The sequence below is a fragment of the Gobius niger genome, assembly GCF_951799975.1.
Source record: "Gobius niger genome assembly, chromosome: 19".
NCBI classification, from domain to species: domain Eukaryota; kingdom Metazoa; phylum Chordata; class Actinopteri; order Gobiiformes; family Gobiidae; genus Gobius; species Gobius niger.
Window position 1 is genome coordinate 22,179,285 of NC_136870.1, and position 17,857 is coordinate 22,197,141.

General features: G+C 42.4%; 1 protein-coding gene across 14 annotated transcripts in view; it reads right to left on the reverse strand.

Moving 5' to 3' along the window:
• LOC306978558 (calcium/calmodulin-dependent protein kinase type II subunit gamma-like) overlaps positions 1-17,857 on the reverse strand; it is a 99,365-nt gene that overhangs the window by 56,843 nt on the left and 24,665 nt on the right. For all 14 annotated transcript variants that reach the window (XM_079577185.1, XM_079577183.1, XM_079577179.1 and 11 more), the window contains exon 3: positions 5,560-5,619. In XM_079577185.1, the coding sequence (XP_079433311.1) occupies positions 5,560-5,619 (60 nt within the window). The remainder of the gene's footprint in view (positions 1-5,559; positions 5,620-17,857) is intronic.

The following is a 17,857-nucleotide window of genomic DNA, read 5'->3' on the forward strand; positions in this document are numbered from 1 at the left end:
ATAGGAGGCGGTGGTTAAAACTAACACAATTCTCCAGGTTCTTAGCTATAAAAATACGCAGCATGCCCATATTCACTTAGATTTAGGTGGTAAAAGTTGAGAGTCAAATGGTATCGGTTCAGTATCGGATATTTGTAGCTGATGCCCGATACCAGTATCGGATCGGTGCATCCCTAGTTGAAAGGTTTATAACAATCAAATCAAAATATCAATTCAAAAAGGTAGGAACTGGCACAGGCTGCAATTTCTCCCTCTAGGGCTGCACGATACAAGAATACTGGATCTCCATCCATCCATTTTCTTCCGCTTTATCCGGGGCCGGGTCACGGGGGCAGCAGTCTCAGCAGAGATGCCCAAACTTCCCGATCCACGCACACCTCCTCCAGCTGTTCTAGGGGGACCCCGAGGCGACACCAGGCCAGCTCGGAGACATAGTCCCACCAGTGTGCCCTGGGCCTTGCACGAGGCCCACTAGGACATGCCTGGAACACCTCCCGTGGGAGGCGACCAGGAGGCATCCGAAAACAATGCCCTAGCCACCTCAGCTGCTCCTTTCGACGTGAAGGAGCAGCGACTCTACTCCGAGCTCGTCCCAGGTAACTGAGCTCCTCACCCGATCTCAAAGGGTGTGCCCAGCCACCCTGCGAAGGAAAAACATTTCGGCCGCTTGTATTCACGATCTTGTTGGTTACTGGATCTCTATTGAATATTTGCAATAACAACGTAATTGTGCATTTCAACAAAGGAAACTGAAAGTAAATTATGAAAATCATGACTGAAACTGAACCTTTGCAACTATAACATAATAATTTGACGCTTTATAGTGCAGCCCTAGCATAAAAACCGCTAGATCTCCACATACATGTTGTGAAAAGCAGGTTTTTCTTGTATGAGCTTTTCATACTTCAGTCCTCTCTCAAATATGAATGTTCAAAGCTTCTGTGTGTGAACAGAATATTCCCCATTTCTTCAGAAACCTTTCCACCCCTGAATACGAAGCTATCAAAGCCGAACCTAGGCCAACATGTTCCAGTCAAGTTTGCAAAAATACAAAAAAAAAAGCATTAATAGCTACAGTCAGTGGGCCCCTTTGTTGTGCAACCTATCACGACTGCGCTGCCAGATGAAATAAACAACGGAATGACACAGCAAGAAAGGACAAAAACGTCTCAATTTTTATTTTCTGTGTGTGTGTATGCGTTGGTTTTGTATCGGTAGAGCGCTGGTTACATAAAATGAATGCGAGTTGTATAATATGTTTAAGTGGGATGGCCCCGCAGCGAGAAATCTGTCTCCTCTATCCATCTGCCTCGACCGAGTGCCCTCCTTTGTCCAAACTTTGAAGCGAGAGGTGCCAAAATGTGTCGAAAAGAGCAGAGGAGGACATGCAAGAGGGAGAGGGGGACAATATGGAGAGAGACAAGAGGACCTTCTGAACTGAAGACCAGATTAACGTGTGCCGTTTGGGATTTATGGACTAAACCGGGACTTAACCCAAGATTTGCATCAAAGGCGAGACGCTGCAGGTGAAGAGGGAAAAAAATATCCAATTCAGAGACATCAATTTGAAACTTTGCTGTAGATGAGTGAGATAACTATGTCATTTGATATCAACAATAGACATTTCATGGATATCTTACTTATTTTTTGACTCTAGAACTAAGATCGTAAGAGCATTTTCTAGCCCCTGAACAGCCTACCAAGGACACCTCTTGTGCTGCCCATTGTTGGCATTTCTTATTAAAGTACTAAGTAACTCATGCCCCTAGAGGCCATAAGCGCTACTGCAGGTGTCGTAGCACGTTGCGGTTTTTTACTCATTAATTGTCCATGAGAGTAAATACTACGCTGACAGAAAAGACAAAGGGAGAGAGGGATATTGTACATCCAACTACACAATGGAGATAATTTTTTTCACGGAAACTTGGCTGTGAATACTAGCCCGCTATTAGTTTTGCCCGTTAGCCTGTTAGCTTCTTCTTCATGATTCTATTAGTGTGTGTTGCGCCTCCGGACCGTAGGTAGCGAAGTTGCAATTGTGGTTTTCTGGCCAGAGACACCAGGGGGAGATGAAAGACCCCCAATCATCCCATTAACACTTGTATTACCCCCAGAGGGACTACGGAAAGGATTTATTAAGGTAAACAAGTTACTTAGTACTGCTTTAATAACTCTAACATCTATGCCCAGCGTCTTCTTATCCGTTTCCCTTGGCATAACACAACATTCATCCAAGGACTGGACGGTCTCCAAGGACTGGACGGTCTGCGATCTTGTCCCGTCTGCTGAGGGACTCCCATTGGCCCTGGGTCTATAACCTGTCCATCCATGGGAGTGGATCTATCCTCCTGTGGTTCTCTCCAAGGTTTCTTGTTTTTCCCCCTGGGTTTTTTTTAGTTTTTTCCTCGCCGTGCTGGAGAGTCTAAGGACAGAGGACACCCGCGCCGCTCATCGCCACCTGCTACCGACGCTTATTTGGACATTATGTTTGCCTGGACACTTAATTCGCCTGAACCTTACATTGTCATATTTACTGCTCTGTTTTATTGCCTTTATGTTCGGTGCTGCCCTGTGGGGCAACTCCTATTGTGATATTGGGCTATACAAAACCACTGAGTGATTGATTGATTGATAACATAGCCTTACAGAAGCCTTCTACCACGCACTAATCAAGGTGCCTTGGCCATGTTGTCTTTTACTAGCCTTACTAGCGCTTGGCTCTCTTTTGACACCACTTTGACCATTTAAACCCCCTTCTGTGGAAGCATAGTGAGACTTGAAAGACCAATACTGCCTTACTGGCATTCTTGGCTCTCTTTTGACACCACTTTGACTATTTAAACCCTCTTCTGTGGAAGCATAGTGAGACTTGAATGACCAATACCGCCTTACTGGCATTCTTGGCTTTCTTATGACGCTTTTTAAAAACCACTCCTGTGAAAGCATGGCCAATACCACCACAATGTGTTGAGAGTTCCTGCACTGATGGTTAAATAAACTTCTCCTGTGTTAGACGTCTGACCGCTGCCTCTCTTTGCAACCCCAACCGTACGGGAAAACACAAGCCAACAATCGCCAAATTGACCACTGCATGAAAAATCGTTATCACCTGTGTCTCGGTTTGACATGTGCAGTTAAGATCATGGACTAAACTGGGATCAAACCTAAAATTTGGATGAAATCAGGACTAGATCCAGGGGTAAACGAAGACTAAAATAGGACCAAACCTGTGGCTAAACCAGGACTAGACCGAGATTCTCTGTAATTCATGGACATGTGCGGGCTAGAGGGGAGAGATGGATAGAGAGAGAGAAATGTATTCATGGAGGGCAAAGTCGGAAAGTAGGCAAGGGGCAAACCGGCGCCTGGGGGGGCCTGACAAGGAAACTAGGACACAAGGAAAGGACACATCGGAGGAGAGGAGGAGAGGAGAGAGCGCGTGCATCGGAGAAAAGGTGCCATTGATTTTGTCATTTCGCCTTTCCGCCCGTTAACACATCTCTTCTGGATATCTCTATTAGAGCCGCAAAATGCCACGAGCTGCAGGAGGAAAAGAGCTGCTCGCGCCAGGGCAGTGCGGCAAAGATGAGAAATTCACATCGACATCGCAGGGACAAATGCGGCCTGACAGAGAACATCCTACAGCTTTATTTGTGAGAAAGAACAATCCTCCCATAATAACCTCCTGGACTTTGAGTGTAGTTAGTAGACACATATTCCTTAGTGCCGTAGTTCCCTGTGCAAACAACGTTCTGACATTCGACAATATAAAATACATCCTAGTGAAATATGATCTGACAGACATAATCATTACACTGTCAATGTAAAGAACTGATAGCTGTAAATAACCTTAACCTTAGTGTCTTAGTGATCTTGACGGGAATTAAAGTGATAATCTGGAAGTCTAAATGTTTCACAAATCTTATAAAATGTGCAAAATTGACCACCTTGTCTTGCATTTTAACGTAAAGTAAGATATATATTTTGTGTGAAGTCCCTCCTTCCCGGCTCTCAGCGACTAATCAGAGTCTAGCATCCTCCAGCGTCGACCAATGAGACGAGCTTTTCCTGTGAACCAGCCTGTCAGATCCAACGAGGAGGGAGGGGGAGGAGCTTGATCGTTTACTTTGGAAAATTCTGCTCCCGCTCTCCTCATTTTGCAAACGAAGAAGGGCTTTGTGTTTAAAGAGGGAAGGAATTTCACTCAATCACTCTTTACTTTGAAAACTATGAACACTTATTATAAAGTGTTATGTGAAGTTTGTCAATCAAATTTGGTTGTATCTTGAGGAAATCATAATATCAGAATCAGAATCCTTTATTAATTCGTTTTCTGTACAGCACATTATGCTCACGTCTCCTGTGTCAGTCACATACAGAGAGTCAATGCATCAAACAACAGATATATGTACCATTACTATAGGCATTTGTCCATATGGAAGTTGGGAAAAAACTAAACTTAAAACAGTAAATAAGCTTATTGTAGTTCATATTTGACTTAAAGGTGCATTATGCAACTTTTAATGCGAAAAATAAGGTTGATATTAGTGCGTACTTGACCTCGTAGTGACCCTGCGGCTGTGTGAGTGGTCAGCATGTCGCCTTTACTTTCCATCACAGTGGTCTCTAAGACGCTCCAGGATCAATTGTTTGGAAGGTTTTCACTGCAGACCAGAAAACCTACAAAACACTCGATCCTGGAGCGTTGTAGAGATCACTGTGAGCAAAAGTAAAGGCTGTCCACTCATACAGCCACTTGTCAACTTTTTTTCCGCACAAAAAGCTCCATAATGCACCTTTAAAGGGGCTAGATGCAAGTTAGCCATTTTATACTCGCTACTGCCACCTCAGGTCATACGTGTAACTGCACCTTCTATATTAAGCTCGTTCATGACGGCTCCGAATTAACACCTTTTTGAATGACAATGCAGGATTTTAGAGGCAGTTGTGGTGAATAGGTCGAATGCACATAAAGACATTGCTGGAACATGTAGGGGGAGGAAAATACATAATTTTAACATTTTTAAACTCTGTATAGTCCCTTTAAAATAAGATCTTTTCAGTCTACAAAATATGGTAAGATGTATCGTCTTAAAACAAGTCTTTATATCTTGACACGGGCATGTTCTTGCCTCATTATACTTATTTTAAGATATTTAAGATAAACATACTAAGACAAGATCTGCGTTTTTGCTGTGAAATGTCTCATGCAGGATAAGATAATACGCGTTAAAGATGTAAGATGGCGATTCCCACCCCTGGTCAAAAAAGTCACCACTAAAAAAGGTCACACGCTCGATTTTGTTGGCCTGCCTTGAGCTTTGATTACGACACACATTCGCGGTGGCATTGCTTCTCGCATTTGATGAAGGGGCAAAATTCCTCCTGTACAATAAAGATTAAACTCCACACATAAAAAAAAAAAAAGGCCTACGTCAAAAAACAATGTACTCCAAAGGGACGTGAGAAGGTCGTCTCAGCTTGACCGAAACAAGATGGCAAAAACACACTTTGGGTATTGACATTGAACGAAGGCCGGTGTTTATTTTCCACACTCACCGATATTAGGGTGTTTTAGGAGACGGCAGATCCGCGCTTCCCTCTCCAGTTTCTGATGGTCTGTGGAGAAAACATCGGGAGTTTAGTTACACAAATCAAATGAATGACAATCACGTCGGACATGGTGCTTTTCTCTGGTACTCAAAGCCGTGACAGTCTGGAAGTATAAATGTTTTACAAATGTTTCAAAATGTGCTAAATCGATCACCTGGTCTTGCATTTTGATGTAAAGTACACACAAATATACCCAAATTATTTTTTTTTACCCAGATTTCTTCGGCTAATCAGAGTCTAGCATCCTCCCGTGTTGACCAATGAGACGAGCTTTTCCTGAGAACCAGCCTGTCAGGTCCAATCAGGAGGGAGGGGGAGGAGCTTCATTGTTTACTTTGGAAAACTGTTCCTGCTCTCCTCATTTTGCAAACTAAGAAGGGATTTCTGGTCCAAGACGGGAGGGGTTTGCTCTCACATTTCAACCAATGTCTCCTCACTTTGCAAACTTACAGACTATCACTTTAACGCTCAATAAATGACGTTTACATGCACTTCTAATGCTTTAACATTTACACCAAGCTAAATTAGACTTCATTAGGCTCCGTGTTTATTGCAGCTTCTGTCTTCTGTTGCGTACACTTAGAAGTTTACTGACATTACACGCTTTGAGGGTGCAGTTTCTCGGGCATAAAATGGTCTCTAATAACAACAGTATTTTCCAGCAAGGCATTTTTTGTCAATAAAAGCAGCCGATATGAAATAAACGCTGGTATTTTATTCCGTTTCCTGGCCGAAATGTCACACAGAATGGATTTAAACAAACAAACCAACAACCCGTGGCACCGTTTCTGCTCAGCGGTGCCAAATCATATCTTGTTTCATTGACTTCATTCGGTATTTTAGTATCAGATAGTGTCACCGTCGGTGTTCATCGCAGTCTGAACAGGTGCGAGTAACACCTCTCAATCTGCCATTTTAATTTGAGCCGCCAGATGTAGCGCCGGCAAAAAACAAACACAAAAAAAAAAAACACGGGAGTAGCGCGAATTCATGAGGAGCTTAAAATACCTTCTTTCAACGCAGAGAAAGAAATGTTATGCAAGGGACTAATTGTTTTGTCGCCACAATGGTCGGTCTCTCGCGAAACAAAGAGGTGAGCTATTTAAAAAAGATGGTGGGGCTTTTGTAGGTTTTTTTTTTTTTTGCAGAGTGACTGACAATGTGGCAATTGTGTTTACTCCACAACAGAAACAGAGTGAATGGGGAAAGGTCAAGTCCTGTAACTACCGGCGGTAAGTTAAACAAGGATGTGGGTTTTAGAGTTTGGCATTGTTGCTACAGTAAACCCAATGACATCGCCTTGATCTGTAAAGCATACGGACTTAAGGCCGAGTTTGCGACGCGTGGATATGTAAACAGGGGCATGTGTGCAAGCAGCAACACTGTTATTTAGGCCAGTGGTTCCCAAACTTCCCAGACCAAGCGCCTCAGAAAAAAAAGTTGACCTATAATCACCACCAGGCCTAGATTACGATTAAATTAGAACTATTAGGTCTATAAAGGGTGTAAAATATGTCAAAGCTGATTGTAAACCAACAACTAAACAGGGTGGTGTCACTGGGCTCTAAGATTGTGGGGAAACCTCAGAGACCTCAGAGTGGCCCCATCCTGGAACCGCCACCTTAACGTGGTGGAGGGGTTTGAGCAACTGAATGACCCCGGGAGCTCTGTTGTCGGGGGCTTCGTGCCCCTGGTAGGGTCTCCCATGGTAAACAGGTCCTAGGTGACGGGTCAGACAAAGAAGCCCCTTATGAGAGACCAACAGGCCCATTTAATTGTGAGGCCGTCCATCTGTGGACCCACCATCTCCAGGAGGAGCCATAAGGGGCTGGTGCAATGTGATTTGACCCAGAAACGGAAAAGTGGAAGAAAATGGATGGATGGATGGACCTTTGAGTGAGCTGTACAAGGAAAGGACACTGACTACAGCCCGAGCTATTGACTCTGATTCTTCTCACCCTCTGAACCCTCAGTTTGAGCTTCTGAACTCTAGGAGGCGATACAGAGTCCCACTGGCTAAAAAGGCTGTGTTTAAGAAATCTTCTGTCCCCCTGTGTTGTGGGAATTCTGAATGAAGCAGCAACCTAAACACGATCGACTTTTCTTTTTCTTAAGTTTTTTTCTCTATTGGACATGTGTGTATTGTCCCTACTCTTGTGCTTCTATGTGTCGGCGAGCCAACCATCTGGGTCTCACAAACTACCGGCTATAGGTTCACCATAAATATACAGCAATGATGTCTTAAAGAGACGCAGTAGGGGGTTCCAAAAGGTTGCCTTCGCATCAAGCATGTAAAAAGAAAATGAATTTGAAATGAATTGTGTATGTGTTTTTACAAATAGCCCGTCAATATGGATCATTAATCCCACATTTCGATGCAAATTTATGGGAAACACATCACATATTCTCATCGATATCGCGGATTAATATTGTCAGGAGGCCACGAGTATTGGCCATGATAAAGTATTTGGTTAGCCAAATACAGGTTAGCCTAACTCTTCAGCACCCATTTTGTGACCATATTTTTCATTCCAATCTCAGGCACTTCTTCAGCCACAAGTGCCCTGGCACAGACTGACCGACACGGGGAGCCGTCCAACACCTATGGCCTCCTCAGTGCCTATGTTACCTCACATTCATTAACACATTCAAACGTCTTGGGAACGCGGGAAATTGGAATAAAAAACAGCCGACAAAGTTAGAATCATAACTTAAGACATTGAAATAAATAAACTACAAAAGTGAAATGAAAACAAATAAGGCATTTGAATTATAGAAATCACAGAAATGCATCTTGTTAGCCGTCGAATCCCGGACCCGGTCAAATTGAACGTTCAATCTCCACACAAATGAATAGGATAGACAGGCAGAATACTAACGTATGGGGAGGTATGTTTTATACATTCCATGGCATTCTGAGGTTTCTTTTGCAATACCAGTTTAATGACCATTGTATGTGCAACCAAACCCACAAAAAGCAAAAACTTAGCTGAATTTGAGTTAGCATTTAGCTCAGAGGCCACTTTTATCTGCTAATTTGTATCGAAAGTAAAATCTAAAAGGTATGTAGGCTACATGAGTGCTAACTAGCCTTTGACCACATCTTTAGTGTAACGGCTATAGGAAAAATACATTGAGTTGGCTAACAGTACGCATACGTTAGCATTGAACTACTGTTTCCCGTAGTAATTCAACCTGAAAAGACTCACAGAAACGGAATGACGGTATGAGTGTTTTATTAACAAACATGAATCATTATTGGGGCTCAGAACCCGGTGGAAGACTGAACGAACGATATGAAATGCATGGCTTTGACGAATGACAGCCATGATCTTCCCCGGAGCCTGGACCCTGGTGGTGGTGGAAGAGACCTGGGTTGGCCACTTGACGATGAGCGGAGCCGAGGAGGAGCCAGGCGGAGAAAGGGGTGGAGGAGGGTCGTAGCACGGCTGGCAAACGGCTGAGTGAACAGGCTGAGTGAACAGGGAGCTTAAAAAGGGGATCCTGAGGGATGAACGGCTGGTGAGGGGATGAGCAGCTGCGGTGATTGGCTGTTGTGAAGGTGCGGCTTGAGCGGGGTCCGTGATTGGATGATTGGAGTGCGCTGCCGGTGATGAGGTGATGAATGAATGCAGCTGGTAGGTTTTCCAGGTTGAATTTGCGCATAAGCTTCATTTGTGATTCATTTAACTAATCGCGATTAATGATGACATCTCCTGTATCTGACACACATGACCTGAAAGAGCTCCACAGTCCCACCCGGTCATGTGTCGGGGTGTGACACAAAAAAAAATCCCATGCATTTTTAGCGTTGACTTTTCGAAAAGTTTAATGGCATGACACCAGCTCTATTGTAAGAAAAAGGGTCTCCAACCTTTTTACATGATGAGGTACCTTTATGTAACAAAAGCTACTAATTATTTGAGAGTGCGCATGGGGGAAGATGGATGGAAATTAATTAACCCAAGGCCACAATCTTGTGTGGCTTGTTTACATGCATGAGAACCATGTATGTTCATGAACATGCACTGTCGACCAAATAAACCAAATAAATACACGAAAATTACTTTAATTTTGTCATTACTTTATGGAGTAATGGAGGATTCACCTATTGCACATGTTTTTATAACCTACCGCTAACCTACGCAGACACGGGGAGAACATGCAAATTCCACACAGAAAGGCCCCGTCCAGGTGGGAATCAAACCTAGGACCTTCGAGCTGTGAGGCACGAGCGCTAACCGCTGCGCCACCGCGTCTATAATATACAGTATATATATATATATATATATATATATATATATATATATATATATGCCCATGACACTAGAGGCCGCCATTGCTCCGCCATTGCTGTAGTACCTCCATATCACCGCTAGTGCCCCATTGAAAAGCATTGTAGTTTAGACACCTTAAAAACAACTTTAACGCCTGGTTTCTATTTTTAGACTAGGCTAGATACAGTGGGGAAAAAAAGTATTTGGCCAAAATCCAATAGAATGTCTATGTGAAACTGACCAAATACTTTTTTCCCCCACTGTATTCCTCCTGAGATAACGTTGGTTAGTAACAATCTAAGAAACCAGGCTGGTTTTCGTAAGAAGAATTTTAGAAATCTCGTACTTAACGAGGGTCGGACTGTTAGCATTGGAGCAGCGCGAGCTACACGTCACACAAGGGCCGAGTCTACAGTGAAGATCCCGCCCTTATGCCTTTTTTAGGAACATGCATCATCAGAGCTGGGGAGGGGGAGTCTGTAAATCCGCCATGAATTCCCCCTCAACCGTGGTCATTATGGTAAATGGGGAGGAGTGAGCAGAAGTCTATGGCAGGGGTGCCCAATGTGGGGCCCACAGGCCAAATTATGTTGGCCCGCCAGAGGGTGACCTACTTTTGCTCCTTGTTAATACCAACTCTCTTCCCATTCATTCTCAATGGTAAATATGGATGCAGTACACTCTTTGGCCACAAGGGTCAAATTGGGGGCGCTGTTTCACTCCTTTTGCAAAGTTAAGGAAACATTTGGTGTCTTGGTGTTTATCACAGAGCGTTGTAGCATCAATTTTCCCAGTTTTCCAACCGTTATTGCAAAGGTTGTTGACATGTACATGTTAAAAATGTGCTTATTAAATCATTTATGCTGAACTGACATTTTCAAAATGATTTAATATCAAATTTTCTTTGAGTTAACAAATGAATGGTTTAAAGGGACTATAAGGAGTTTAAAAATGTTAAAATTAAGTATTTTCCTCCCCCTACATGTTCCAGCCATGTCCTAATGTGTAGAATGAGCTCAGACCTGTTCACCACAACTACCTCTAAAATCCAGCACTGTCACTCAGAAAGGTGTCACTTCGGCCCGAATTGCCGTCATGCACGAGCTTAATATAGAAGGTGCAGTTACACATATGGCCTGAGGTGGCAGTAGTGAGTATAAAATGGCGAACTTGCTTCCAGCCCCTTTAAAGTCACAGAAGGTACTGTAGATACAGGTGTTGTTTACTTCTTTTATTACATTCATTATGTCTTCTTGAGTAACAAATTTTAGTTTTTTGGTTTCTTTTTGAAAGACACTAGGCAAAAACAAACAAAGCTGTTCAAATACCTAATTTTTAGGTATTTGAACAGCTTTGTTTGTTTGTACCTAGTGTCTTTCAAAAAGAAACCAAAAAACTAAAAAAAGGTGTTGCAATAGTTGATTTTGTTCTATTAAAACTAGGCTTTTGCCATAGTTTAAATATACACATTTATATTACTGTAGCATGTTATTTGCATAGATAGAATCAAATGCAAATGTATAGGCTACTGAAAATAAAATAAAGTAACTTATTATTTGCAGTTGTAAGTGTTTCACACTTGACGTCGCTGTGTTTGGCCCGCGACTCACAGGCACTTTTTCATTTTGGCCCTCGGAGACAAAACGTTTGGGCACCCCTGGGCTATGGTGTGGAGATCCTGTTGTAAGCTTTTGGGCTTATAGCCCATAGAATGGGCTATAAGCTCAGTGTCCCCACATGAATTCTTCCTGGACTGTAAGATTGGTGCTGTACTTCCTGTCCCGTATCTTTTACATTCACAATTGGCAGGGTCCCAAACAAATGAAGAGATAGCTCAGGATTTGGTAAAGGACAACGAGTTACTGAAGGACAGTCACTGCAGCGTGTTACAAACATCATGTGTGCTGTGAATCCTGCCCCAAAGGAAATGCCCGCGGTCATAAAGTAGGAGCTGTTATCTTGCGAGCAAACAGTAAACAACAAAATAAAATGTAAACTACTTGCTCGTTCAAAACTTTGCACTAGTTTTCATTTTTATTTTGTGTTAGCCGTTAGCCTCAAGACAACAACATCCACCTTAATGAACACAGAGGTTTCCTCCAGTTCAGTCATTACATCACACGTGATGTCTTGAACCTGCTCCAGTCACATCCTAACTTTTACTCGCTGTCCTTTACTAAATCTTGAGCTATCGCTTCATTCGTGTGGGACCCTGCTAATAGTGAATGTAAGAGATAGGAGAGAGGAAGGACAGTGCCGATGTTGCTGTCCAGGCGGAAATCACTTGGGGTCACTGTGCATACAGCCCATTATGACACTGCGAATATTTGGTTATGAAATGTGAACAAATGCTATAAATCGATTCGGCCAAGTAATCGATTGACAGCACTTATTTGTTTCTACATAACTCGGTGCTGACTGTGGAGTTGTGTCAGGATAAGAATGTGTTCTCCATATGACTCTTTGAGATCTCCTTTGTATCTGAGGTCTCTGAGACATTGCAGGGATGTCACAGAAACATCTCACAAGTTGAGGACAAAAAATGGTGTTTGCAACGTTGCCACAGCTGCTTGAGACTGCTGCCAGTCACAGGAGTCTCCTAAACGTCTCTCTCCGGCCTTTTAGGACACGTTAAAAAAATGGATTCAAGGTATTGACCACAAATGCTGCAGCCGACAAACCCAAACATGTTCCTGTAACTAGAAGTGGCATTTTCCACTTGCTTGCATTATTTGTGTCATCTTCTGGAATAGGAGACTCCTCTGGTTCACTGACAGAGTGGTCACTGCTTTTTGTCACTGCAGATTTTTCCTTTAAGCCCTTCTCCAAGTCAGAGATGGTTGTTAGAAGCTCCGTCTCTCTCGACTGCAGAGCTATGATAGTTTTCTTTTGTTTCTTGTTCTTTGATTGCAGAGTCTTGATTCGGCCTTGTAGTTCTCCCTCCTCTGCAGGTGCAGGTAACGGGTTTAATTTTTTAGAGAGTTCACCAATATACTCTCTGAGCCACTCAATCTCGTAAATTCCATGTTGACGTTGGATCTCCGTAAGCTCTAAACTTGTCTCCAAGTCAGAGATGGTTGTTTGAAGCTCCGTCTCTCTAGATTGCAGAGCTACGATAGTGTCACTTTGCTCCTGGTTCTTTGATTGCAGAGTCTTAATTGTGCTTTGTAATTCTTCCTCCTCTGTAGATAACTGGTTTAATCTGGTAGACAGTTGACCATTTTCAGTCATGAGCCTCTCAATTTCGTTACCTTGAGCTTGAAGTCGGGTCTCATTTTGCTCTGAACGCCTCTCCGAGTCAGAGATGGTTGCTAGATGCTCCGTCTCTCTAGACTGCAGAGCTACGATAGTGTCACTTTGCTCCTGGTTCTTTGATTGCAGAGTTTTAATTCTGCCTTGTAATTCTTCCTTCTCTGTAGACAACAGGTTTAATCTTTTAGACAGCTGATTATTTTTAGTTATGAGCCTCTCAGTTTCGTAGCCTAGAGTTTGAAGTCGGGTCTCATTTTGCTCTGAACGCCTCTCCAAATCAGAGATGGTTGCTAGATGCTCCGTCTCTCTAGACTGCAGAGCTACGATAGTGTCACTTTGCTCCTGGTTCTTTAGTTGCAAAGGTTTAATCCTGCCTTGTAATTCTTCCTCCTCTGTAGACAACAGCTTTAATCTTGTAGACAGTTGACCATTTTCCGTTCTGAGCAACTCAATTTCATAAGCTTGAGCTTGAAGTTGGCTCTCATTTTGCGCTGAACGCTTCTCCAACTCAGAGATGGTTGTTAGAAGCTCCTTCTCTCTAGACTGCAGCTTTTGATACTTCATTTCTTGTTGCTCAGTCATTGCTTTGTGTTCACCCTCTGTGACACAGATGACCGCTTGAAGCTTGGCCCGATCATGAATCAAGTCCTGTACACGTTGAAAGTATTCTTCGTCAGCAGCTACGACAGTGTCCCTTTGCTCCTGGTTCTGTGATTGCGGAGTCTTGATTGGGCCTTGTGTTCCTCCCTCCTTTACAGATAACAGTTTTAATCTTGTAGAGAGTTTACTACACTCATCTCTGAGCCACTGAATCTCGTAAATTCCATGTTGACGTTGGATCTCTTTAAGCTCTAAACTTGTCTCCAAATCAGAGATGGTTGTTAGAAGCTCCGTTTCTCTAGACTGTAGAGCTACGATAGTGTCACTTTGCTTCTTGTTCGTTGATTGCAGAGTTTTGATTTGGCCTTGTAATTCTTCCTCCTCTGCAGACATCAGGTTTAATCTTGTAGACAGTTGACCATTTTCCGTTCTGAGCGACTCAATTTCGTAACCTTGAGCTTGAAGTTGGCTCTCATTTTGCTCTGAACGCCTCTCCATGTCAGAGACGGTTGTTAGAAGCTCCTTCTCTCTAGACTGCAGCTTTTGGTGCTTAATTTCTTGTTCTTCAGACATTGCTTTGTGTTCAGCCTCTTTCTCACAGATGATCGATTGAACCTTTGCCCAATCATGATTCAACTCCTCTACACGTTGAAGGTATTTTTTGTCAGCGGCTGCGATAGTGTTGCTTTGCTCCTGGTTCATTGTTTGCAAAGTCATAATTCTGTCTTGTAATTCTTCCTCCTCTATAGACAACAGGTTTAATCTTCTAGACAGTTGACCATTTTCTGTTCTGAGCAACTCAATTTCATAACCTTGGGCTTGAAGTTGGCTCTCATTTTGCGCTGAACTCCTTGTCAAGTCAGAGATGGTTGTTAGAAGCTCCTTCTCTCTAGACTGTAGTTCTTGGTGCTTTATTTCTTGTTGTTCAGTCCATGCTCTGCGTTCAGCCTCTGTGACACAGATGACCGTTTGAAGCCTGGCCCGATCATGAATCAACTCCAGTACACGTTGAAAGTATTTTTCGTCATCCTGCTTCTGTTGGCTCATATACTGTCGGTTATCATCTGTGATTTGTTTTAGGAGACATTTAATCTCTTCTTCTGATCTCCTCTCAGTCTCTCTCTGTTTAGACTGAAGCTTTGTTATGACATCCTTTAACTGCAGGATTTCGGCATCTTTCTCAGACTCATCAGTCCTCCCAGGTTGTGCCGCTCTGGACGTTTCATTTGCAGATTCTCTCTGTGCGAGTGACATCTTCACACTTTCACCTTCTGCTTCAGGTACCACTTCTGGGTCATTCAGATTTAGATAGTGAGCAAACCTTTGCTTGCTTTCTTGACTTCGTGCGTCTTTCTTCATTCGTTGGTACAGACGCAAAGGTCTTTGTATCCAGTGACTCTGCCTCTTCCAAAGTGAGCAGAGGTCCTGGGGTCTCATTAACATTTGCAGCTTGGGCTTTGAAGCGTTGGAGGTGGTCTCGACGATCAATTCTCTCAGATATTCGGTCTCAGATTCAGTAACGTAAAACCAACAGGGGTTATTTCAAATTCTCATCTGATGGCACTACTGAAAGTGTGACTGTCTGACTGTATCTGAATCTATAATGTGTGTTTCCAGCGTTTCTATGGCAACAGCACTGTTCCGTAGGTCAGTATGATGTAACATTAGAATATTAGGAGTTCCAAATGGAATGTTCTTAATTTAACGTGACCATGAAAATTCCTCGTTATAGAAACAGATGGTGTCTCTGGAATCGCCCATATATGGTCATGTTTGAAGCAGTTAAGGGGGGAAACAAAGGGGGGAAAAATGTTAACTTTCTCCAATTATTTAAAACTACTTTAACAAATGCAGAATTTGCAATACATGTTTTCTACTAAATAAAGATACAAAGACATTGGGTGGTTCAACAGCCCATTACATAAAAAACAGAGAATGCTAACATGATGCTTCATGATAGCATCATGCTACATGCTAACGCTAGCTAGCGCTTGCAACAACTGCCATTTTTTCACTTTTATTTAACAATTTGCTGTGAAAAACATCCATATGGATATTCGATTTACAGTTGACTTTATGTGTATGTGATAAATTAGTTTATATTCTGCCAGAAAGTGGCTAAAAATAATGAAAAACTGTTACTTCCTTCCCCCTCAGTGAGGCCTCGCCCCCTTCTATCTATCAGGTGCTAGCAAACACAGTACGTAGCTTAGCTTTTGTTGATCTATGAACAATAAGAAAAGGACATGGATCAACTTTGTTTCACACATTCTACAAATGTGCTAATGCTTTTATGCACACTACCTAAAATAATAATTAACATTAAAAATGTTATATTATCTCGATGACTTCCGCCTCTGGTCGCATGGTGTAAGCAGAGCAAGGGAGCAGCTCTGTGTAAATTTGATTAAAATTATATTTTCCAGACCACCTAATTCTAAACAAATTGAACCACAACACCCTTAATATCAAAATGACTCAAAGGAAGGGCAGGCAATACAACCAGATGACCCTGGGTAAAAGCTAGTGCCCCTAGAGGGCTAAAAGAAGAAGGCCCAATCTCATACAGCAGAGACGCCATGCGATCATTTCTGAAAACAGATATGGAGGGTCTCGGTAAAGAAATATGCAACAAGATCTCATTCTTGCAGGAGACAACCAAGGCGGACATGAAAACTATTTGTGACGAGTGACGGAAAAAGTCAAGAGACTATTTTCAATGCAGGCAGAAGCAGCTGACACACTGGAGCACCTCAGCGACACTTCTGACAGGCTCATGGCTCATGAGAATTCCTACCAATCTCTCACTGCTGATCATAAGAAAGTACAAGAGAAATGCATCGATTTGGAGAATAGGAGCCGCCGCCAAAATATCAGGATACTCGATATTCCAGAAGGGTCTGAAAACAATAAGCCAACCGAGTATGTGGCCAAGTTTCTGTCTAATGTGCATGGTGAAGAAAATATTGCCGGTCCCTTTTTGATCATGCCCACAGGAGTCTTGCCCCAAAACTACGCTTGAGGTAAACGGCCCTGACCCATCATCACCCGCCTCCACTACTACTTAAATAAAGAAAAGATCATGTCGCTGTCCCGGTTGTTCTTCGAAGGAGCACAGGTTCATATTTCCCGGATATGAGCCCAGAGCTAGAACGACAACGGGCAGCCTTCAATCAAGTGAAAGCCAAACTCCAACAACACTAATCTGGACACTTGTGGTAAGGCTATGACCTACACGAACGCAATATTGGACTCTCAACCAGGTACCCAAAAAATGTGTGTGTGTGTGTGTGTATATATATATATATATATATATATATATATATATATATACATACATACATACATACATATATATATATATATATATATTATTATTTAACTGTATTAAACCATATTAACACTTTACAATGGATGTAAATACTTCATTTGTCTGTTTATAACTGTAGCCAATTTAGCCTCGAAGCTAAAGGCTACCGTTAATTTGACGCTAACAAATGTTGAAATAGCTTGACCATCTGAAATAATATTTATGCAACACACTCGACAAGATATTTATATCAGTCTTTTTCTTTTTTTTCATCATATTTTATTATCAATTTACGCTGAAATGTGGACAGGAAGCAGTCTTCACTCTATATTGGCAAACAGGAAGTTAGCCAAAAACATAACTGAATAGCCTGTGTTAAATAGCGCTTTATGGAGAAAACCTGCTAATACAATGCTTTAGACCTCACTATCTATCCTTTCTTAAACTGTAATTCGAACTAATATCAAATCTGACAGCCATCTTAAAGGGGCTAGATGCAAGTTTGTCATTTTATACTCACTACTGCCACCTCAGGTCTTATGTGTAACTGCAGCTTCTACTGTATATTAAGCTCATGCATGACGGCACTTCGGACCAGAATTAACACCTGACAGTGCAGGATTTTAGAGGCAGTTGTGGTGAACAGATCTGGGCTCATTCTACATATTAGGACATTGCTGGAACATGTAAGGGGAGGAAAATACATCATTTTAACATTTTTAAACTCTGTATAGTCCCTTTAATACTTACGATTAGGTTATTTTTCAAAACCAAGCAGCTCTACCGAATCATATAATACACCTTG